This window comes from Rhinopithecus roxellana, chromosome 1, assembly GCF_007565055.1.
Source record: "Rhinopithecus roxellana isolate Shanxi Qingling chromosome 1, ASM756505v1, whole genome shotgun sequence".
Taxonomy (NCBI): domain Eukaryota; kingdom Metazoa; phylum Chordata; class Mammalia; order Primates; family Cercopithecidae; genus Rhinopithecus; species Rhinopithecus roxellana.
The window spans coordinates 10,360,229-10,385,674 of NC_044549.1; the positions used below are offsets into that span (position 1 = coordinate 10,360,229).

A 25,446-nucleotide genomic window follows, 5' to 3' on the forward strand; every position below is an offset into this window, starting at 1 on the left:
TTTACCGGAGACTAGGATTGCAACCCCTTCCTTTTTTTTGTTTTCCATTTGCTTGGCAGATCTTCCTCCATACCTTTATTTTGAGCCTACGTGTTTCTCTGCATGTGAGATGGGTCTCCTGAATACAGCACCCTGATGGGTCTTGACTCTCTATCCAATTTGCCAGTCTGTGTCTTTTAATTGGAGCATTATCCTATTTACATTTAAGGTTAATATTGTTACGTGTGAATTTGATCCTGTCATTATGCTGTCAGCTGGTTATTTTGCTCTTAGTTTATGCAGTTTCTTCCTAGCATTGATGGTCTTTACAATTTGGCATGTTTTTGCAGAGGCTGGTACCAGTTGTTCCTTTCCATGTTTAGTGCTTCCTTCAGGAGCTCTTGTAGGGCAGGCCTGGTGGTGACAAAATCTCTCAGCATTTGCTTGTCTGTAAAAGATTTTATTTCTCCTTCACTTATGAAGGTTAGTTTGTCTGGATATGAAATTCTTGGTTGAAAATTCTTTTCTTTAAGAATGTTGAATATTGGCCTCCACTCTCTTCTGGCTTGTAGAGTTTCTGCTGAGAGATCCGCTGTTAGTCTGATGCTTCCCTTTGTGGGTAACCCAATCTTTCTCTCTGGTTGCCCTTAACATTTTTTTTTCCTTCATTTCAACTTTGGTGAATCTGACAATTACGTGTCTTGGAGTTGCTCTTCTCAAGGTGTATCTTTGTGGCATTCTCTGTATTTCCTGAATTTGAATGTTGGCCTGCCTTGCTAGCTTGGGGAAGTTCTCCTGGATAATATCCTGCAGAGTGTTTTCCAACTTGGTTCCCTTCTCCCCGTCACTTTCAGGTACACTAATCACATGTAGATTTGGTCTTTTCACATTGTCCCATATTTATTGGAGGCTTTGTTTGCTTCTTTTTAACTCTTTTTTCTCTAAACTTCTCTTACCACTTCATTTCATTCATTTGGTCTTCAATCACTGATACCCTTTCTTCCAGTTGATTGAATCGGCTACTGAAGCTTATGCATTCGTCACGTAGTTCTCGTGCCATGGTTTTCAGCTCCATCAGGTCGTTTAAGGACTTCTCTACACTGGTTATTCTAGTTAGCCATTCATCTAATCTTTTTTCAAGGTTTTAACTTCTTTGCGATGAATTCCAACTTCCTCCTTTAACTCGGAGAAGTTTGATCATCTGAAGCCTTCTTTTCTCAACTCGTCAAAGTCATTCTCCATCTAGCTGTGTTTCACTGCTGGCGAGGAGCTGTGTTTCTTTGGAGGGGGAGAGGTGCTCTGGTTTTTAGGCTTTTCAGCTTTTCTGCTCTGTTTTTCCCCTTCTTTGTGGTTTTATCTACCTTTGGTCTTTGATGACGGTGATGTACAGATGGGGTTTTGGTGTGGATGTCCTTTCTGTTTGTGAGTTTTCCTTCTAACAGTCAGGACTCTCAGCTGCAGGTCTGTTGGAGTTAGCTGGAGGTCCACTCCAGACCCTGTTGGCCTGGGTCTCAGCAGCGTAGGCTGTGAAACAGTGAATATTGCTGAGATGAATATGTTGCTGCCTGATTGTTCCTCTGGAAGCTTCGTCTCAGAAGGGTACCTGGCCGTGTGAGGTGTCAGTCTGCCCCTAGTGGGGAGGTGCCTCCCAGTTAGGGTCCGTGGGGGTCAGGGACCCACTTGAGGAGGCAGTCTGTCCATTCTCAGATCTCAAACTCCATGCTGGGAGAACCACTACTATCTTCAAAGCTGTCAGACGGGGACATTTAAGTCTGCAGCGGTTTCCGCTGCCTTTTGTTTGGCTACGCCCTGTCCCCCGAGGTGGAGTCTACAAAGGCAGGCAGGCCTCCTTAAGCTGTGGTGGACTCCACCCAGTTGGAGCTTCTGGGCCACTTTTTTTTACCTACTCAAGCCTCAGCAATGGCGGGTGCCCCTCCCAGAGCTTTGCTGCGGCCTTGCAGTTTGATCTCGGGCTGCTGTACTGGCAATGAGCAAGGCTCTGTGGGCATGGGACCCTCTGAGCCAGACACGGGATATAATCTCCTGGTGTGACGGTTGCTAAGACCCTTGGAAAAGCACAGTATTAGGGTGGGAGTGACCCGATTTTCCAGGTGCCGTCTGTCACAGCTTCCCTTGGCTAGGAAAGGGAATTCCCTGACCCCTTGTGCTTCCTGGGTGAGGCGATGCCTCGCCCTGCCGTGGCTCATGCTCGGTGGGCTGCACCTCCTGTCCTGCACCCACTGTCCCACAAGCTCCAGTGAGATGAACCTGGTACCTCAGTTGGAAATGCAGAAATCACCCATCTTCTGTGCCAAAACAGTATCAATGCAGTGCAATACAATGGAAAGCCTAGAGCATAAATAAAATAAGCAGAATTTTAAAATAAAACACTCCTCAAGAATATGCCTTTCTTGGCCAGGCGCAGTGGCTCAAGCCTGTAATCCCAGCAATTTGGGAGGCCAAGACGGGCGGATCACGAGGTCAGGAGATCGAGACCATCCTGGCTAAAACAGTGAAACCCCGTCTCTACTAAAAAATACAAAAAACTAGCCGGGCGAGGTGGCGGGCGCCTGTAGTCCCAGCTACTCGGGAGGCTGAGGCAGGAGAATGGCATGAACCCGGGAGGCGGAGCTTGCAGTGAGCTGAGATCCGGCCACTGCACTCCAGCCTGTCCAGCCTGGGTGACAGAGCAAGACTCCATCTCAAAAAAAAAAAAAGAATATGCCTTTCTTATTAAATGTTATGTTTAAAATGTTGCTAAAATTATTAGTGGAATAAACATAATGATCATCTCCTTATCATATAAATATTATTAAACCAGCAGTAATTGGATAATAAAGGATACAGAGCATTTAGATTGGTGTGTGTGTGTGTGTTTGCGTGTGTGTGTGTCTGTGTATGTGTTTTACTTTGTGTTTTGGTATCTAGAGAAACGCAAAATTGTCTCAATTAATTAATTAAAAATTAAAAGCAATACAGTCAGTTTCTTCCAAAATGTCTTCAAAGATATAATATTGGAAAATTCGTTCTAAATTTTCAAAATTGAAAAAAAAAAAAAAATATGTGCAGTCCTTTCCATAATGAGTTTCTTTTCTGAGGTCCATATGGTCTTTTGCTTCAATTTTATGGTTTCAAAATTTAATCACACATTGACTCTCTGGAAACACACAAGTGATTATCTTGGAAATGAGACCGAATATATTTGGTTTTGTTTTTGAAACAAGAAGCTGACTCTCGGTACTCTCCACTGCTGTTATTTAGACTGGGCATGGGCATCTGTGGTGTGTTGGGCACTCAATCATTTTCGATTAAATGTTCCAATGTCTTGTGAAAGTCCCATAAGAGCTTGCAGAACCACGGTGATAGATCCTTAGAGGAAATGTGCTTCTTGAACATTTCCAGGTAAGCAGTTTTCTTGCAACAAAAAGCCAATTATTTTGAGGGATTATGTAAATGTTCACTGGAAAACCCTACACCAAACATGTCTCAATACATTTAAGACACCATTTTGGAATGGTACTGACGTTCAGTAGATCTTCAGACTTGCACTCTTTTGCTCATAGGTTTAAAATTCATAGTTTTAAAAATACATTGATTTTTGAGATGACATTTAAGCATTTTACCCTTTAAAATTTGGAAACATTGCGTATGTGTTTATATAGTAAATTGAACAACATGGCAGTTGTAGAAGATTGCGGAAAAATAATCACTCAACATTTTAACAATTAAAATACTGGAATTATTTATGTATTTTTAAAAGTTAGTCTATTGGTCTAATGCTATTCAATAAGATTTGCCTTTTCTTTTTGCATTTTTTATAACATGTATCATAAATTTGGAACTAATATCCCTCTAGTAGTCACCAGTACAACTTACTGAGAAATGGATTATTGCCTGCCTATTATACCAGCTGTTAAATATCTTGACTACCATTTCTGCATAAATGTACATAGGAAATAAAATGTGAAAAATAGATTTAATTCAGAATCACTATAGAGATGTGCTATTATTTTAATTAATAATGAAACTTGAAAAATTCTTATTCCTTAGCCACTTATCAAAAAATACATCCTAAAATAAATTTTCTTGCATTACACATCTTTTTTACACATGATTTTACAGTATGTATATAACCTCAATCCAGGCATACAAAAACTCAAACATATAGAAGCTTCTAAATTTCAAAGCTAAAATAAAATAAAATAAAATAAACAGCAAACAGTGCCAGTGTTTAAAATGTAGAAAATAAAAACATTTACAAAAATCTCCAATTTGAATAGCAGACTTTCTCAGTGATTGAGGTGGGCTCTAATGCCCAAGTCTTGCAAATCCAGAGTACTGGAAGTGCTTCAAGGAAAACAGAAAGGAAAGCAAAAGATAAGACTTTAAAAGGACGGAGAATAGAGCAGCACCTATGATAACGTGGGGCCAGGAGATGTCACGGAAATGTGAGGCATGACGGACTTAAGCACCACCACTTACAATTGCAAGGATGAAGATAGTGATGCAATCACATAGAAGCAACAGTGAAAATATAACAGCGTTGCAACATAGGGACAATAGAACCCCTGGGATACAGCACTCTCACTCTGGGTCACTAATGCAGTGTTTTTCAAATTGCAAGTTGTGGCTTATTAATGAATTACAAAACCAATTTAAATGACCTTTTTTTTTAAAAAAAAAAAGAGAATAATAGAATAGAAAAGGAAAATGTAGAAAAGAAGAAAGAGAAAAGAAAATGTCACAGAATACAAGGGAGAGCAAGCTATTATTTCTTGTATATATGTGTTTACATACTATGTATGGTTGTCAAATATATTTTTTATTGTATGTCACACCTGAAAATGTTTAAAAATTGTTAAAATAAGCATGCCACCTATAAGAAAGCTGGGTATTTAGGGAAAAACATAACATGTTAAGTCTTAATTCAATTCCTACAGTTCCTATGAAACAACACTATATAAAAGTATGTGTTCAAACTAGTATCTTAGCTCTAGAAAACAAAGTTGAGTGTCACCAAGACTTCTCTATTTAATAACATAGAGAAGTTTGATCCTTTGAGAGTGATTACATCTAAATGATCAAAAAAATACCGTCAAAACTTTAAGTTTTAAGTTTCAATTATCTTCAGGTTTTATTTATTCAGAAAATTTAATTTTTCAGCTATCAGATAAATGCTATGAACTTTACTATTACTTTCTGAAAATCACTGGTTTTAATATTAGAAATGAAACAAATCATGAAGCAGAAGCAGTAGTATAATGGTAACACAGTATTGAACGTCAATATTAAATCTTATAAGATTAATGAGCACTATTTTATAGTAAAGGAAGTAATGGGTGGTAAAGTTACTCTTATATACAAAATAGGACCCCATCATTCCAAAATGTCCTTGAGTTGAATGGTTTACAGGCTTCTGATTGATTAGGATGCTTATAGAAACATTTCATATAGTATCACATTGTTTGTATGATGTACACAGGTTGATAATGTGGAAGATTCTGAGAAACACACACTCATTTTTTCATTATGAAAACATGAAAATATTGCAAAGGGTACTTTGGTCAAAAGTAAATTTTAGTGGCCAATAATTTTCAAGTAAGTTGAAAACTATTTTTTGAAGAATGATTATTGTTAAATATATTATAAAGATTTTATGCTTAACATACGTATACACAGTAGATGACAGAATGAATGCTTACTCAAGATATTTTTGTCTTTTAACCAGGAATTAATATTCCGTGTTTACCGAAGAAAAGAAATTTTAAGTATAGTTTAGGTGTGGGTAATTGCTTTGCTTCAGCAGAAAGACCTCAAGAGATTAGCTTAAGCATTTGTCACAATCTTGAATATTTTTCTTTCAATGCCATCATCTGTCACTCTTCATGATCATAGCAATCTTATCTTTTCTAAGGATAATCTTTTATTTGCTGTGCCATAAATCGGCTGGAATTATACAGTTTGTAGTGTGATGTGACTGCTTTGTTTTTTAAAACGGTTAAAATAATCATCAATGAACACTACCTTATCAGTAAAAAGTAGTTCAGGATTTTACAGGCACTCTAAAAAATGCCATTATTTTCAAGTCTTCTAAAGAGCACTTACCTCTTTCTTACATAGGTTATTTCCTGTTTCAACTACAAGCTTCTAAGCTTGGAGGCAAGAAGTGCCTTAAAAAATCAGAATCAAGTAGCACATACTGACATTAACCAGAGTAGAAGTCCAGTTTTTATTTGTTTTCAAAGTTTAAAATCTGCCGGTGAAATTAATATCCATGTTATTTTCCCCTGTAAAGCTAACCAATAATGTAATGAAACTCCTACTTGACACTATACTAGTGTCATAATTGGTTTCAAAAACTTGTATAAGTAGATAAACTTAGAATCAGCATTTCACTTTACAGTTTAAGGGAGTAAGTAGGCTTGAATTTGCCACTTCAAACTTCATTTATTACTGCATTAAAATGTCTTTGACCCTGTCAGACAGAAGTACTGATGGCGATGTTTGAGTAGAAACTTTTGTTGTTGAGCCTTTCGACAAGAGTCTCTGGGATTCTCAAACTATAAATAGAAGAAAAAAAGTGTATTGTTTTTCATAAAATCAACTGTGAAGACATGGGCAATGCCATATCAATACTGGGCAAACTAACTCATGATACTTGTGAGGATGAAATGAGAAACTGAAGAACATATTGAGAAGTATTTAAAACAGAAGAGTCGAGGCCAGTGAGAAGAAAAGCTAAGGAACTACCTTGTTCTTTCTCACACACAAATACACAAGGACGCATGAAATTAATCAATCCAAGCAACTGCAATAGGTGAAAAAACAGAGTGGGAAATCTATATTTAAAAGATAAGAGGTTTAAGAATTTACTTCATCTGGGTAATTTATTCAATCCTCTCCTTCCTTTTTCTCCGTACATTTATACTTCTATTTCAGTACTAAATATTTGAAATGTTAGAACAAATCCAGTTTAACAAATGAGGATACTAACTATATTAAGATACAGAGTTTTTCAAAAATATCTCTTTTCAATATTATGTTAAACAACTATGGGGAAGAGAAATGTATGTGCCCAATCACACGTTCTTAATGACATTAATGATAATACATTATGCATATTTCAACAGATTGGAAAAAAAAAACAAACAAACAAAACCCCAAGATACAGTAATGAAATTTAGTTTGGCTTTAAAATTGCCTTTGTCGTTGCTCTTCGTGTGCACACTTGCATGATGACTTCAACGAGAGTATTTAATAAAACAAACATCATTTGCCTTCTCCTCCTTTCTCTTTAGCTTGCTTCGATGATGAGCTAAAGGCACAGAGAAGATGAAAAGCTGGGTTCGTTAGGGCTAGGAATTAACCAGATAACAATGTATGGAGAAAGGGAAAAATGAAACAAAGCGAAACAAATCTGACTGACGGGATCGTAAGACTGGTTAAGGACAGAAGTGAAGGGGAGAGCGGCACTAAAGAACAAAGGAAACTAGTGGGCCCCTCAGTTAAGACTGGAGGTTTTGATAATGTGTAAGAGAATAGTGAACTGAACAAATAGAAGTTTGTAAGTAGAAAAAAATGAGACTTTTATGGAAGTAGCAGTGATGACCATGTGAAGTGTGTCATCATGGCGGAGGTGGGGCTAGCAAAATAATTATTGGACAGGAGAAAAATCAGAGAACTGAGAAGTCAAGGTATAGTGAGGTTTTACAGATAAACATTCAGGACAATACATTTTGAAAGGATTTTTTTCATGCTCCTATGACACTATTCTCTTCTTTTTCTTAGAATTCTTAGATTGTATTGCCTTTTCTTATTTTCTAAGTAAGTGTATTCTAAGATGCTCAGTGATGTGCTCTTTTTTTTTTTTTTTTTTTCCTTTCTTTAGCTTGGAAACATGGTTGACACCCATCTCTGTAAAAATTCCAGTTCTGCCCTCTTCCCTGATTCATAATTATTTATTTACTTAATTGCTGGATCAAGATGTATTTCTTGGTGTTCTTGTAACGCTTGAATTCAGCATGTTCGAAATGGAAATCATCAGTTTTTCCCTCTTGACTTTATTTCAATCTCTTTTTCACCTCTCTTTTCTTTAATTGGTTGGTTGGTTGGTCTTTAAATTGTTGCTTTTCTTTTTGGCACTAAGATTGCACCTGTTGTACAGACTAGACACTGTAAAGAGAGTTTCTTTCATCTCTTCCTTAACACCATGCGTTGCCTAGCTTCAAAAAAGTTGTATTTACTTTTTCAGGGCTCTTTTATTGTTTCTTATGTACTTTTCTTTATTATTTCTCTCCCTTATGGAAGGAACTTGTTATCTGTCTTAAGAACTGTATATATGGCCTCTTTATTGGATTTTCCCCAGATGTTTCACATTAATTTTCTTAAAGGAAACTCTGATCAGGAATACTCACTTCTCAAAAACCAAAATAAGATAATTTCATTTTTAAAGAAAGTCTAGATTCTTCAGCTGGCACTCCAGGCCCTGTTTCTTACTTTAAATGTACAGATGTTTCCCCAATACCTGTACCCCAAACTTTTCTATTTATTTGCTTTTGTTCATGTTGCACCTGTTTATGACCAAAATGTCCTTCCCACATTTCATTCTCTCTTCCATATTGATGTAACCATCAGTTTTCTGGTCTTACACTAAAATAATATTTTTCATGTTCTGCTTTTCGTCCTATAGACGTTCTCTTGTACTAAGCTACTTATAAGCGTACTTGTTGATTCTTCATACACAACGTATAGCTTGCCTTTTGTTTTTATTACTCCCAACTCAGTTATCATATTAAGTGCTTTTAACTTTACCTTTTCTTAATTTGTAATTTTTTGCCAATAGCAATTTTACTTGGTAACCCTATTCTCATTTCTTTCCTAGCATTCGCAATATTTGAATTAATCTTTTCAACATTATGGCCTCTTGAGGGCAAGCGTTCTACCCAGGGCTCAGACTCCTATTGAGTTGGTGTATTCTATTTCTACTTGTCAAAATTCTGCTATAATTAAACACAGTAATCAAGAGGTGTGTTTTTCATAAAGCCTATTATAATGTCCCTAATATAGGTGATGAATCTTTCTGATGTTTTATAACCCATTTATGCCACTTACTGTATGCTACCAAATATTATGGTTGATGACATATATCTTACAGAAACTACTAGATTATAATACCACAGAACAGATCTTTATTTTAGTTTTTTATACCCCTCACAATCCCTGGTTCAAAAACTTGCACAGATTTGTTTATAGATAATTATTTGATAATTTCATGCATTTATCAAGTACCTATTAAAAAACATACAGCCATTTTTTAACTAACAAAAAAGAAAATTCATTGATCTCTTATCTGTCTTAAGATGTAAGTGTAGAATGGGACACTTTCTGTTAATTAAACCTGTGGAAACACATTGAAGACTACTCTACAATAAATAGTGCTGAAGTTTTGTTTTTTCTCATTTGTATATGTACAAAGAGTATCAGACACATAGATGTTTCATTTATTATATTTTAAAATGAGCCTAAATTTTAATAAGTAAAACAATCAAATTTAAGCTCGCTTATACTAAAATTTATTTGATATTTAAAGAATTACTCCCATAAAAGTATGAAAGCAATACCAAGAATAAAAGAAAATCTAATTTCATTACAACTAAATTGCACAAAACTGAAATCTGAGGAGAAAACACAGCTAGATGTACACTCCAATGGCCTAAAGCAATAATTTTTCAATAATTAATATGACTTTGCATATATGTGGAATGCTATGTATAAATTATGTTTAGAAATATATACTTGATCTTCAATAACAAAAAACCCTTAGTGTAGTTTTTAAATTTTTAATGATCACTGCAATACATAGGCCCAGAAGTAGTCCTTTTGTATTTCTTGCTGTTTTTCAGCTACATCCTTAACTTCTGACAGAAAGTTATTAAAATTACATTTGTAATCAGCTTCACAATTTTCAGAATACTGCTCTTTTAGATTGCTTTGTATTTACATTTTAATTTTTTTTAAAAGCTACCAAGAAACCCCAGCTTCTAATATTTCTCCTCGTCTCCTTTTTTGTTCCTCCTCAATTATTTAGCACTGTTTGGGCTTCATTTAGAGATGTAATCTCAGTCTACCCAAAGGGGAAATGCCTAGGCTAAAGTTTGTTCAGGATTCTTTTTTCCTGAACTCGGTAAATTTCAAATCTTTTACTTAACAATCTTCAAATCCATTTGTCAATTAATTTAACATTTACCTTATCCCTCCCTCTCTCTAAAAAATAATAACATAAACATTGGGCATATTATGCATAGACTCTTACTATAATTTCTTAATCGAAAAGTCTTTGCTTAAAGCAGAAAAAGGATCAAGATGTTTATGTAACTCCTACCACCTTCTTTCACTTTCCAGTGAAAATATCACAGGAAATAGAGAGGAATTAAGTTTTTAAAAATCGCCCTGGTTTTAAAACTTTAATAACACTTACTGCCCATCTGTGGAATTTCTAAACTGAAATAAAGCCAGTAGGCATCTTTATGTGGTGACATGGTACATAAGCATAAAGTTACTGACTATATGATTGTGCTTTGTCTTAAGGGAAGTGTAAGATATAAATATTTGAAATTTTTGTTCATTGACCTTTAAGATAGGTCAAGATGTTTTCTTGAATTTGACTTTTTTTTTTTTTTTTCTTTTCAGATAGGAAAGGTGACTTTTTTTTTTTCCATCTAGGAAAAGTAAGTTTAATTTTCATAGGATTAATTTCAGTGTTAGACGCCAGTATATCATGTCCTTATGAAAAAAAGGCAGCACAGATCCCAAGGGGGGATATCACTGTTTGGAAAAAGGAGAGACTGGAGAACATTTCAAATTTTGCATAGTATTTAACTCCTGTCCCTTTCTACACCAGGAAGATTCTTTTCCTGGGAGACCTACATGACAGGACTCACTTCTCCATTACTGAAGTTCTTGTTCTTTATTCCTGTTAGGAAGCACGAACCTGAAAGAGGGGATATGAACGGTTAAGGCAAAGGAAGTTCCCATTCTCAGTATCTAGGGAGTGAATAATCCCATAGTTTCTAATAGCAGAAAAGATTAGAAGCACTGTTGCTATGGTATAATGGCACATAATAAATGCACCAAATACAAATTAAAGAATATCACTGAAAATTAGTAATCAGGTTTGTATCTGGTTCAAACATTAAATAAAAATCAACGTCTGAGAGACTTGTGGCAATACCTTTCAACAGTGATTTATAAATGAGGAATTGTGAAACATACAGGTAATCTCTTATTAGATATGTAGAAAACAAAACACCGAGTTAATGGGTTTTCTTAAAAAAAAGTGTTAAGATTAAAAACGACTTCATCAATGAATGCCTCAGGATATTTGAGAATAAATGTATAAGCATATTTTGTTTCTCTTTTTACTTTTAACTTGTGTGTTGCTCTAGGAAGAAACTGCTGAAAAAATATCTTTAGATATAAAGAAAAATAAACATCTTTATAGTTTTATAGAATTGATAGAAATACAATCAAAATTTTATCTCAAACATAAGTTTTCCAACTTTTTAATTATTTGGGCTGGTTAAAGAGAAACGTTCTGGGTGGACTAAGTGTTCTCATGCAGAGTGGCGTAACGTTATCATCTCACATCTGATGCTATTTTCACTGTCCTGTTACTCCCGGTGTCTAGCTTCTGCTCTTTTCAGCCTTATCACATAGAAACTGTAGACTGGAACCACTTTTAAATGATGTCTTTGGATGCCCGAACAGCAGGGAAGATTGTTATTCATTTGTAGCAAGAAGCTAAATCATTTCTGGGTTCCAATTAGAGAAAGCCTAGGGGGCCCTCTTTATTAAGATGAAACACAAATTGTATCAAGACTTGCTAAACCACTTAATATTTTTATGGTGATATTGAGAAGCTTGAACATTTTAAAAACTAATTGGGAATATGTGTAAGCTATTTGTAATCTGTGCATAAACTCTAACCTCTATTTCATTAAATTTGCATCTTGTGGTGCTATTTTTCCACCTTGAAGATTTACCACAGAGACTAGGATCAAGAATTCTTGAAGGATTCAGTTCAGTGTCAGCAAAGACTTATGCAACTACATCCTCCTGTTAACCAATTTTGTAGATGCTGTTGTTGCTATTTCCTTTAAGGAAGTTTGTTGTTGTTGTTGTTGTTTCTGAAAAAAATTTGTTTTGTTTTAAAATACAGATTGGCAACTTGAATACTTTACCTAGATCTTTAACTGCATTTCTATGTAAACAATTTAAAAAGACATATTTGAATTTAACTACATATTTACAGAACCATTTGCTTTAAGATGTTACTAAAAGCTTACAAACACAACTAGGAAAAAGTCATGACACTTTAGATTTTGGGGGATAATTTTGAGTGTATAGAAGTGTATATATACATACATACAATTTTCTCTGCATGTGTTTAAAAGTTCAAACATCAGGAAAAGATTGCCTCCTAAGATACTAAATTACTTCCTTTGAGTAGTATTACAAAGATGAATGTTCTAAACCCCAAAGTATCACCAGTGTAACTACTATTTTAATATGGGTCTTATGTAACTTTGTGGATAGGACAAGATTTCTTTTCTTTTCTTTTTTTTTTTTTTTTTTTTTTTTGAGATGGAGTCTTGCTCTGTTGCCCAGGCTGGAGTGCAGTGGCCGGATCTCAGCTCACTGCAAGCTCTGCCTCCCGGGTTCCCGCCATTCTCCTGCCTCAGCCTCCCGAGTAGCTGGGACTACAGGTACCCGCCACCATGCCCGGCTAGTTTTTTGTATTTTTTAGTAGAGACGGGGTTTCACCGTGTTAGCCAGGATGGTCTCGATCTCCTGACCTCATGATCCGCCCGTCTCGGCCTCCCAAAGTGCTGGGGTTACAGGCTTGAGCCACCGCGCCCGGCCAGGACAAGATTTCTACATTGCTACAAATCAGTTTTATTTTATCATCTTTTGCTCCTTCAAGAGATGTTAAGGATGTACATAGTACAAGACAATCCACCCTATTATAAAATAAGAATTGGTAAATTCAAATAGCAGTTAAAAGATTTAGGATAAATGAAGCAAGTTGAGAACTATTAATGATTTGGCTTTTATTAAGGATACTAGGGGAGTAATTTGTCTATCTAATTGAATAATACACATTGCTATATTTTTCCAATATTTTATGCACCTAGTTTCTTCACTTATTATCATATAATGCTCTTTCAGAATGTTCATGGATATAGATCTGATAAAATTATCTTCCCTTTTTGTTTTTTATCTTTCTGAAGACAGGAAAATCCAAACTGTTTACTACTTTATACTTACACATTTACTACAACAGTTTGTCTCTGACCACCAAAATGTGTATTACCAACAATCAGTTTCCCCCACCACCAATCAGTTTTTCATGAGACACCAATTGGGTGTCATGTAACTCAATTCATGTATAAGTTAGACTGCAGATTGAGGTCTCAGTCCCACAGGATTGCCTCCCATTTCAGATGCTGCTCACGTACTGTTACCTGTACTTCCGACCAGCTGCCTACAAACCCTGATTCCTGTGACTTCCTTCCTTCCTGGGTTTTGTTAATTTGGTGGGATAGCTCACAGAACTCAGGGAAACACTTTGCTTATATTTACTCATTAATTATAAAGAATATTACAAAACTATAAAACCCTAGGAGAAAATCTAGGCAATAACATTCAGGACATAGGCATGGTCAAAGAGTTCATGATGAAAATGCCAAAAGCAATTGCAACAAAAGCCAAAATTGACAAATGGGATCTAATTAAATTAAAGAGCTTCTGCACAGTAAAATAAACTATCATCAGAGTGAACAGGAAACCTACAGAATGGGAGAAAACTTTTGCAATCTACCCATCTGACAAAGGTCTAATATTTAGATTCTACAAGGAACTTAAGCCAATTTACAAGATAAAAAACAACAACCTCATCAAAAAGTGCGCAAAAGATATGAACAAGCACTTCTCAAAAGAAGACATTTATGCAGCCAACAAACATATGAAAAAAAATTCAACATCACTGATCATTAGAGAAATGAAAATCAAAACCACAATGAGGTACCATCTCACATCAGTCAGAATGGCGATTATAAAAAAGTCAAGAAACGATAGATGCTGGCAAGGCTGTGGAGAAATAGGAATGCTTTTACACTGTTGATGGGAATGTAAATTAGTTCAACCATTGTGGCAGGCAGTGTGGTGATTCCTCAAGGATCTAGAACCAGAAATACCATTTAACCCAACAATCCCATTACTGGATATATACTTAAAGGAATATAAATCATTCTAATATAAAGACACAAACTCTTCAATGATCTAGAACCAGAAATACCATTTAACCCAGCAATCCCAACAGAATATAAATTGTTCTAATATAAAGACACATGCACACATATGTTTATTGCAGCACTATTTACAATAGCAAAGACTTGGAACCAACGCAAATGCCCATCAATGATAGACTGGATAAGCAAAATGTGGCACATATACACCATGGAATACTATGCAGCCATAAAAAGGAATGAGATCATGTCCTTTGCAGGGATATGAATAAAGCTGGAAGCCATCATCCTTAGCAAACTAACACAAGAACAGAAAACCAAACACTTTATGTTCTCACTCATAAGTGGGAGTTGAACAATGAGAACACATGGACACAGGGAGGAGAACAACACACACCAGAGCCTGTTGAGGGGTCGGGGGTGAGGGGAGGGAACCTAGATAATGGGTTGATGGGTGCAGGAAACCACCATGGTACAAGTATACCTGTGTAACAAGCCTGCATGTTCTACACACGTTTTGTGGAACTTAAAAAATATCTATGTCTATATCTATATCTATCTATCTATCTATCTATCTATCTATCTATCTATCTATCTATCTTTCCCCTACAAAGTCAACTGATGAACAGCGAGATGAGGAGATGGATAGGGCAAGGTATGTGGGAAGAGGAGTGGAGCTTCCATGCCCTCCCCTGGCGTGCCTCCATCTTGGGCCCTCCACATGCTCTGCAATACAGAAGCTCTCTAAATCCTGTCCTTTTGGGTTGTATGGGGGCTTCATTAGGCAGGCATAATTGGTTGTATCATTGACCACTGATGATCGTCTCAACCTTCAGTCACCTCAGCTCCCTGGAGGTTGAAAGGAAAATAGGACTGAAAATTCCAACCCGTAATTACACAGTAAGCTGCCTAGGAGCCCATCAGAATCTTCTGATTAGAACATCTCATAGGAGCATCTCAGAGCAAAAGATTATCCTATCAGGAAATTCCAAGAGACTTAGAAACTCTGTGTCAGAGACTACTATCACTCAGGAAATTACAGTCATGCACCACATAACAACACTTTGATCAATGATGCACCACATGCAGGATAGTGGTCCCAAAATATTATAACACTATATTTTTACTATACATTTTCCATGTCTATACCCTCAAAGACTTACCATTGTGTTACAACTTGTTCCATTATTCAGAGCAGTAACATGATATACAAGTTTATAGCATAATCAATAGGCTATAGCATACAGCCTAGGTTTGTAGTAGGCTATGCCATCTAGGTTTGTGTAAATGTAGTCTATGGTGTTTGCATAATGACGAAATCACTTAATGACACATTTCTCAGACTGTATCCTCAAAGTTAAGTGGCATATGACTGTATAAAGGTCTTAGGAGTTTCTTGTCAGGAACTGGGGTCAAAGGCTAAATAGAACAAAAATTGCTGCTATCACCCCTGTCTATCAGGCTTCAGGAGCACTAAGTTAGGGCTGGGGAGGAGACAAAATACATATTTCTTACATTACAAGATCACACTCTTCAAGTGTTTTCGGTACTTAAACACGTGATGATCAGTTCCTTTATCCCAATGCCAATCTGCTTGTTTTGATATTCTTTACAATATTTGTTATTGTTTTTCACAACTTTTTTCCCTTCTACAAAATTTTGTTAGAGTAGTATACATCCTTTCTCTTAGAAAGGATGCCATAGCCATAGACATCACTTACTCAATGCCGCTATTCCAATTGTGTTCACAATAACATAAAATAAATTCAATACTTCTATCAAATTTAACGAAGCTTTTGAGAAAATGATTCCATGTGATAAAATTATGCTTAAATTAGAAAACTTGCCATACTAAGTCTAGAAAAAAGTTCATCATGCTAGAAAGCAGAAGGTAGTAGATGAAGCATCAGCTATAAAGGAAGGCCAGGGTTTGAATACTTCTCTCATCTATATTCTTATATGCAGGATGTTTTAAAAAGTAACATTCATCAAAGTGTTCTTCTGAGAATTATAGAAAATAAATATAAAGCACCTAGGATAACAACTAGCAGATGGTAATAGATATTAACAACTATTTCTATCATGAATTATTACAGAAGACTGAAATTGTTGAAGAGGGGAATCTATGATTCATTTATTGTTTCTTTTCTAAAAGCATGTTTTGAGATAGGGATCATTTGCAGGAATTTTGTTAAAAGAAAACTCACAGTAAAAACCTCTAAAAGAATGAGAAAAGCAGCAGAGGAGAAGATTCAGGTGTTTTCAAGCAAAGCTGTGCCACAGGGGTGGCCCTAAGTGCAAAGATTTTTATCTTTTTAATATTTATTTTATATTTTATATTTATTTATATGTATGAATATAAATACTTATATATTTATTATTATTTATTTAATATAAATATTATCAATTATTCATTATATATTTATATTCATATTTTAATATAAATATTCATAAAATATATATTTATATATAAATATGAATATTTCTGTTTACTTATATCCAAATACATCTGAGGAAGATTTACCCCCAATAGCCTAAGGGCAGTCTTCCAACGTGGGGTGTGAGCCATTAGCAGCAGAATCTGGGCTACAGGACTTGAGCAGGGAACCACAAGTGACTGCTGCAGTGACTCAACAAATTAGTCTCTGAATACATATCTCCTTAATTAAATATGATAGAAGCAGATTATATTTGCTATACCTCCAACTCTTTTGAGTGAGTGTGTGATGGTCCTTTTAGTATCTTATAGAAGTTAGCATATGGTTATGTACAAAATACGTGTTAAATACTTAAACATTGATTGATTTACTTAATTCACAGATATGTAACATTTCTTATTTTTGCTATCTACATGCATGTTTCAATCCAATAGGCCAGAACCTGTTTTGTGGACAAAGGATGGCGGAGAATTACCAGATCCTGACCGAATGGTTGTGAGTGGTAGGGAGCTAAACATTCTTTTCCTGAACAAAACGGATAATGGTACATATCGATGTGAAGCCACAAACACGATTGGGCAAAGCAGCGCAGAGTATGTTCTCATTGTGCATGGTGAGTACCTTTTTGAAAACATTATATGGGAAAGGATGTGTAACTTGAAAAACTGATTAAATATATCAAAATGTTAAGCACAATAAACAAAATTGCAGTTTGTTTTTATTTCAGAAGGACATCTCATAAGTATCTCCAAGATTTAATATTAATATATTCCCAGTCAGATTGATAAAATTATAACATACATAAGTTTTTTTGCGAAAAGCTTTCTCAATTATAAATATACTTCTTATATGTTGGCTCATAAACTATATTAATGATCGTCTTTATTTCATTTTTATTTATTTATTTGTTTATTTTTGAAGGCAGAGTCTTGCTCTGTTGCCCAGGCTGGAGTGCAGTGGCGTGATCTCAGCTCACTGCAACCTCCACCTCCTGGGTTCAAGCGATTCTCATGCTTCACCTCCCGAGTAGCTGGGATTACAGGTGTGCACCACTATATTTTTAGTAAAGATGGGCTTTTGCCATGTTCACCAGACTTTTCTCGAACTCCTGGCTTCAAGCTATCAGCCTGCCTTGGCTTCCCAAAGTGCTGGAATTACAGGTGTGAGCCATCACACCTGGTTGATTGTCTTTAAATTCTATAAATACATGTTTTCGTTTATAATCCAGAATCATGAAAATTACATATCCTTTAAGCTAATTTTTGTTATATTATCATAAACATATACTTTATAACTTCTGTTATTTGGTTTCACAAAGAATGACAGTGTGTCATTGAAATGCAGCAAAAATAGGAGTGTACAATATTAACAGTAACTGCATTAATTTCATGTGAACAATAATTTAAAGTTCTTACAGACTTTTCTTGACTATACTTATGGCACAATTTGAGTACATATAACAAAATCGCAAAAAGAAATACCAGTTCCCATGAGTGAATACAATTTCTGTTTTCTCCAACTTTCAAATGACACAATGGGTTTTTCATAAGGTAGCTTCTTTTAGATATTGTTGGATAGAGATGAATTTTTATGAGATTGATGAATATTGCGATAAGTAAAATTAGTCAGGTTTCTTTACTGCAGTACTTCTCAGACTTTATTGTATATGTCAGGGTGCATTGTGAGTCTCCACTAGGAAGAGCCATTAGCCAATGTAAGATTTCCATCATATTTCACCAAGAAAACTTTTCTGGGACTAGTATTATATTCAACATAATATTACAGTATACTAAATGAGTATTGTATATAACACAGCGCTGTCGCAAGTCCTGGATCTTAGAAACGATGGACAAAATATGTTTATTTGACATCTTTCCCTTGAATCCATTTATGGAATACTGAAAGAAGTACGTGTTTGTTCCATACCTTTCCAAAAAGAATTTTGGGGGTCTAGTCTATTTCTTTGTAAAAAGATTAATTTTAGGGAAAAAATAATTAAATGCGTGTTATTTTTCATAGGTGTTCATTTTGTTCATTTTGCCAAAGTTGGAAAAAATTGATATTTTCAGTCAATATACAGTTTTCCTATTTTCAAATTGTATTGTTGTATAAGATCTCTCAGTACTTAATACTGCTCTGCTATGGTAAGCAACGAAAGGCTCATAGTGAATAGGCTATTCGTGTAAAACATCCAGAAAATAGTGGAACTAACAGTTTAATTTCTAGCACTTCATGAATTGTACAAAATTCAACTTTGGAAAAATTAGCCTAATCAAATTAGACTGGTAAATTGGATTTAAATGTAGTAATCCCTGTAGACAAACCCTGCTGGTCTTTCTGCCAGAGAGAATGTTACAACCACTGGGTGTGTCAGGAAAGTAAGTCAGATCCTTAGAGCAGGATCCAAAAGTAGATTTCAGTTGATGCTCCCTGGATGTTTAGATCATGCAATCATATAGGGAAAGTGTAGTCTATATGATTCACCTTAATTTTCCAAGTGCTTCTCTCACCTAACAGTTTCTGAGAAGCTGAGGACATGTTGTAGGCCATGTCACATTGTGTCAAAATCTATATGACATAAAATATTGAAAATTAGAAGAGAAGTGACAGAAAAAATAATATACCAAAATGAAAAGTATATCATTTTTTTAAAGTAGTTCAAGTCAGGAAAATTCATACATCTTCTCAGTGTTTGCAAGCTAGCCAACAGCATGATTTCCTAAACAGCCAAGCTACCTTTAGGTAGTTGGCAGTTGACATATTTCTAATAAATACTTCCCTAAGCACTTTGTGAGAAGTCATTTTTGGCTTTGCTTTTTGAACTGCAATTCATCAAAAGCACCCCATACATTAATGCTATTCATGCTGCTAGATAAATGCTGTGAAGTTCAACAGTGGTTTACCTAGTATTATTGACACAAGTAATGAGAGGCTCAATGAAACAGTGAAACCATATTATGCTGTGTTTAAAAGGAGCACCAATTGGGTTCATTGCAAAATAAAGGCTTTTTCCCCTTTGCACACTGGGTATAATGTTTCATTAGTCACTAGTTGTAAAAATATAAAAAGCTACTTTTTCGGTTAATGGTTTGGCTGTTTCAAAACCGTACTAAATGATGAAATTTGAGTGGGATTTCGATCTATAATGAATGCTGTATGCATTTTGGAATGGAGCGATAAGTGATCATTTGTGAGAACTTTACCCTTTTATCTTTTATACCAAGGTTTATTTTACATTAGTGGTGATAATTGAATACAGCTCTAGTACAGAGGGTTTTTCATGAGCTGAGACCTGTGTCTTTGACTCTACCACAATTGCCTAGATTCCATTGATTCTTAACTTGATGGAGGTCTGAGCACTTTCCTGTGAAATCATCTACTATCTGGATGCCATCATAATAGTTAGATTTTATTGTTTGGGTGTCAATGGAAGTGCATGATTTAAACGCTACCACATTTAATTGTTAAAACCACTGACATTTTGTATTAGAGACACTGGTGATTCCCCCACTCCCTCCTAATTACACCTTTAAAAGTTTCAGCATTAGGACCACATGTAATAATTTAAAACTGCCAGTCTAAAATTTATCCTCAATGAAAGGCCTAACCAGAGTCACCATACTAATACCTGTAAGATTAAACGTCATGCTTATGAAATATTTGCACTGTGGAGGTTCCATTAAGAAAGAAAGTAGCACATTTTATGAACAAGCTTGGCAATGGAAATATTTAGCTGTTAAATTAGCCGCCATAATTATACTAATTAATCCCTCTGAGCACAGCAGTTTCGATTTGCTTCTTTATAAAAATGTTGAAGTATATCTCTTGTGATTATTGTTGTCATACTATTTATTGATTTACAATGGATGATTATATTCATAGTTTTAATGGCTTTGAATATCTTGACCCATTGCTATTCTTAACATTTGAAGAACTAGGATCAAGAGAAACATGAATTCACTCACTCAATAGATATTTAGTACTTATCTACCAGGTGCAAAGGAGCAAATGTAAATAACAAATACGAACATTATAGTTTAGTGTGGAAGATAAGCTAAGCATTTAGACAATTGTAACACAAAATAGAAGAGTTATAGGGAGCTATATGAAGATGGTCATACAATGTGGTAGATGTTCACAATTTGTGTAGTTCCAACCGTATGGAATGTTTAAAACTAGTAACATATCACTATTATTTATAAATATTATAAATATAATTATAATAAATATTTAAAGTAATATAAATAGTACGATAAATATTATTTTAAATTAATAAATTCATTTATAATATGACATACATTGTAAATAGAATTACTCAGCAAAGTGCCAGCTATACAGATGTATAATAAATTAGACTATTCTTATTATTATATTTCTAGTAGTCTTATTATACCAAGGGCAATCAAACTCCAAGGCTCTGCTAAGAAACTTGCCCATGAGTTGCATACAGTTATTACTCATAATCTTCCCGGAAGGCTACCCAGAACATAAATTAGGTTAATGCTATTGAAAAATGAGAAAATTCTAAATTTTCGTATGAGATAGAAAATGTCTTAAAACTCAACAATATAACAAATTGACCATGTACAAAGCAAGACATAAGTTATAGTCACCCTTGTTCTCTGATGCAACATTAAGTTCAGAGAATATAGGCTGAATATCTCATCTTCAAGCAGAAACTACCCAGATCTGCAACCATTCACTGTAGAGAATATAGCAGATGATACCATTTTATCATGCAAGGAATGGATATAGGGAATGACCAATGGTACTAATTCTATTTTGTGATTGGAAGCAATGCATGTTCTTCTATTTATCATCAATTGATTAAAAATACACTCATAAAAGTGTCAGAAATGGACAGCACCGGGGAAGCTTTGAGAAATAACATCTATGGAAAGTGAGAAACGTGAATTACCACATACTCCAAACCCTAAACTTCTTCCCTCTTAACTTTCCCAATGTCTCTTTTACCTCTCTTTAAACTCATCAGAGAAATTAATAACCACTCCTCAAAATACAAATGCGAAATGGACAGAGATGCTGCAACTCTTTAATGTCACCTCCATGCTCAAAACCTTCCCCAGGATCTGGGAAGAAATACAGTAATACCAGCAGAAAAATTAGTAACTAATTTCTCCTTCTACCAATAGCTATGCTATCAATAGCAGGTCCAGATTGTAGACAAGGATAGCAAGGATAATGATTAGAGCTTTGGAGGAAAAATCATGTTATCTCACAGTTATAGCAGAGTTGAGATGCACTATTCAAAAAAATTTTTTGTAATATTCCCCCTTCCTTTCCAAATTTACTTTTCCTTTTACCATAGTAACCCTACGTGAGTGTTAAAATTATTTTGCCACTGTGCTAACTTATTCCCTTACTTCATTATTTTCTCCTTGTACGAATAAGTTTTATAACAATTCATCACTCCTTTATTATCTTAACTCTTGCTATCATTTAGAATGAAATTGCCCACTATGCACCTTTCCACAGATTTTGTTTTCTTTACATATGTGTATTTTGCGTTTCTAGCAAATTTTATCTTTACAACCATGTAAGATAAGTAAAATCTCTATAATTAGTATTATGATACTATATAGTAAATTTGAATCAAGATTTGCTTATATTTCTGTCCTGCTACTCAGTTTATCACAATTTCTGATAATCTTGGTCTCTCTAAAATATCACTTGACTGTTACGATTTGTTTTGTTTATTTGTTTATTTGTCTATTAAACAGTGATGGAAACAAGATACTGCTTTCTATGTTTCCAGGATAATTTACTTCAGAAGTAAGATATATAGAGAATAGGATACATCATATTTTATTGTTAGTTGGTAGGATTCATTATTTAAAAAAGAGTGTTCTGGAGTTTTAGAATTTTAATAGAGAATATTACTGCTAGAGATCTCTATGTGCTTTGGTCTACTAAAAGGTATTAAGCTATTAAATGTGCCTTCTAGCTCCTAAGAATCAATAAGATTACTACTTTCATTTCACTCAGCTTTTATTGTTAATAATAAATGTCAAAAAACATTCAAAGACAGAAAATTGTACACATAGATATTACAGACTGCTGCATCAAGCCAAACTTTCGAGCTTTGTTACTCATGTAGACGTGTATCATTTTCAGGGACTGTAGGTAAACCCAGGTTCCCTCTTCTATCCTGCATAGTGAGTCTCCATTTCAGTTAACTTGCTTACTATGGAGAGGAAAAATGGAATCATGGATGGTATCTTTTCTTTCACTTTAACAGACATTTCCAAACCATCTATCATTTTTTTCAAATATGTACCAGATGTGCAAAACATAAATTCAGTTCCTTTAGAGTTATCAGTACTTGACCCTAAATTTAGCAAAATAATATATATGTCAGGGAATGCAGTAATCATTAAGCAACAGATTAAGAACATCATAAAGTAATACCTTAAATTTGCTTTTAAAATTTTCTTGCCATAGAACCAAGCAAATATGATTATAATAATACATCCCTTATCTTACAGAGATATATCTGTCATGTATTCATGTCATGATTATCAGTGATCTGAGAACTTCCCTCACAATACAATGAAAAATGTCCTTCTGTGCTTCATAGTAAAAGTGTAGCTGGGCTACAAGGTTGCCAGCTCCTGCAACGTGCATTTACTGTTAAATTATCCAGCAACAAAACATCTAGAAATATTGAGTGGCTACATGACTTTTTTAGGCAAGGTGATCTTTACAATACACTGAGAACTAGGAGAGTACATCTTCTAGCTCATATGGGTGGGTGGGGAAGGAAAAAAAGAAGCCTGGATTACGGACAGATGTAAAGCCTAGCAAACACCTAAAAAGGGATTCAACTAAAATCTGTTCCTTCACTTGGAAACAGAGCTACCAGTTGGTAAGTTAATTCTGTGTACTCATAATGAGCATTTTTCCTTTGGAGCATTTTTCTTAGAAGCATAGATGGAAAACATACAGTGGAGGGAAAAAAGGATGGAAAAGACATCCATACGGAGCAACAAACGCTGTGCTAATGGAAGAGCCCTATGGTTGCTGCTCTCATCTCTGGTTGAGAGTTTCCAGGCAGTAACTAGTTGGATGATTCTTAAAACAGTATCTTCTTTAATCGCTGAGATAAAACGCTATCATTTCTGGACATGAATAAGCAGGGAGAGCTCTGATGCCTGTAGGAAAGGTGTACCTCTGACTGGATGAATATGCTGTTGAACTCTGCAGAGAGAAATGGAATGGCATCAGATAGTAGAGACAGGAGCACTACTTTTATTACAAAACATTTTAAAAGGTGTATGTGTGTGGGCACACTCAACACGGAGTTAAGGCTTAATTATATGTCTCTGTTTTAAGATGAGCATAAAGTAGATACATTAAGGTTTCTGCTTTTAGAGTAAAAATTCTGTTGACAGATACCATTCTGAAATAAATACTTCTATGTGCTACATGGATCACAGACTGAAATGCACATAGGGAAAAAACCCTCATTCTTGCCTTCTATCACTAAAAAAATTCATCATTAAAAAATATTTTCTCACCTTATGTACATATAATCTTTTCTCTCAGTTGCAGTATAAAATAAGGTAAAGAGAAGGATCGAATCTGTGACACTCAGTCCTTCTATATTTGTTTATTTGGAAATAAGACCAGGCTGTAGCTTTACCAGAATGTACAGAGCTCTTCTACCCAAGTATATGTGTGTTAATTGGCTCATTTGTTAGAGATTTCAAGCAATATGCAATGGCCCATGGGAGGAAATTTTGGCATTAGTTTTCAGAAACAATGGCATTCCTAAATAGAAGATATAGATTTTTACATAAAACCTGCATTGTAGCTTCTTACAATATAGTTTTCACAAATATTGTAACAACATATGTACTTGTCTATAATCTAAAAATTTTCCTTGATTCTATTCTACCCTTCTCTCCAATTCATCACGAAATTCCATCAACGTTGCTTCCAAATCACGTTCCCAATGTGGCCACCTCTCTCCATCATCCTCTCTGGCTTAGACTACTAAAGTATTGCCTAATAGGCTCCCTGCTTCCACACTCCCACACCTTCGATCTCCGTCTCACACAGCTTCAACATATAAACGTTTAAATGCATATCTCTTCATGTCGTTTCCCCATTTAAACTTATACAAAGGCATTTCATCATGCTTAGTATAAAACCCAAACCCTCATTGTCCTACTTTTCCAAGCCCTGCATTTGATGGCTGCTGCCTACATCGGTGGCATCTCTCATCACTCTTCACACACCCACTTCTGTCTCTCTGGTCCTCTTTCAACTCCTCTAAGTTGTCAAGGTCATTTTCTTTTTAGACATTTTGCCTCTGCCTGGAATGCTTGTCCAAGATGCACAAGGAATGCTGCCAGAAATGCTAATCTTCACAAGATTGATTTCTTATTCAGAGCTCAGATTAAATGGTATTTCTCAGTGAGGCCTTTTTTGTCCACTACCATCTAAATTATCCCCCAGTCACATATCACTTTAATTAAATACTCTACAAGGCATATATTATTATGTGATAGTTTAGCTGTTTGTGTGTGTATATACAGATGCATATATATGTGTACATATATATATACATCTGTACATATATATGCATCTGTATATGTGAATATATTCTATGTCCTCACGCTAGACTATGACCTCCTTGGAAGCAGATATTTCATGCATCTTGTTTTTTTCTATACCGCTAGCTCTTAGAACACTGCCTT

General features: G+C 35.1%; 1 protein-coding gene across 2 annotated transcripts in view; it reads left to right on the top strand.

Annotated features, from left to right (window-relative positions):
* Positions 1-25,446, top strand: part of CADM2 (cell adhesion molecule 2) — a 1,116,362-nt gene that overhangs the window by 1,001,523 nt on the left and 89,393 nt on the right. For both annotated transcript variants that reach the window (XM_030939707.1, XM_030939705.1), the window contains one exon: positions 17,158-17,336. In XM_030939707.1, coding sequence (XP_030795567.1) covers positions 17,158-17,336 — 179 coding nt within the window. The remainder of the gene's footprint in view (positions 1-17,157; positions 17,337-25,446) is intronic.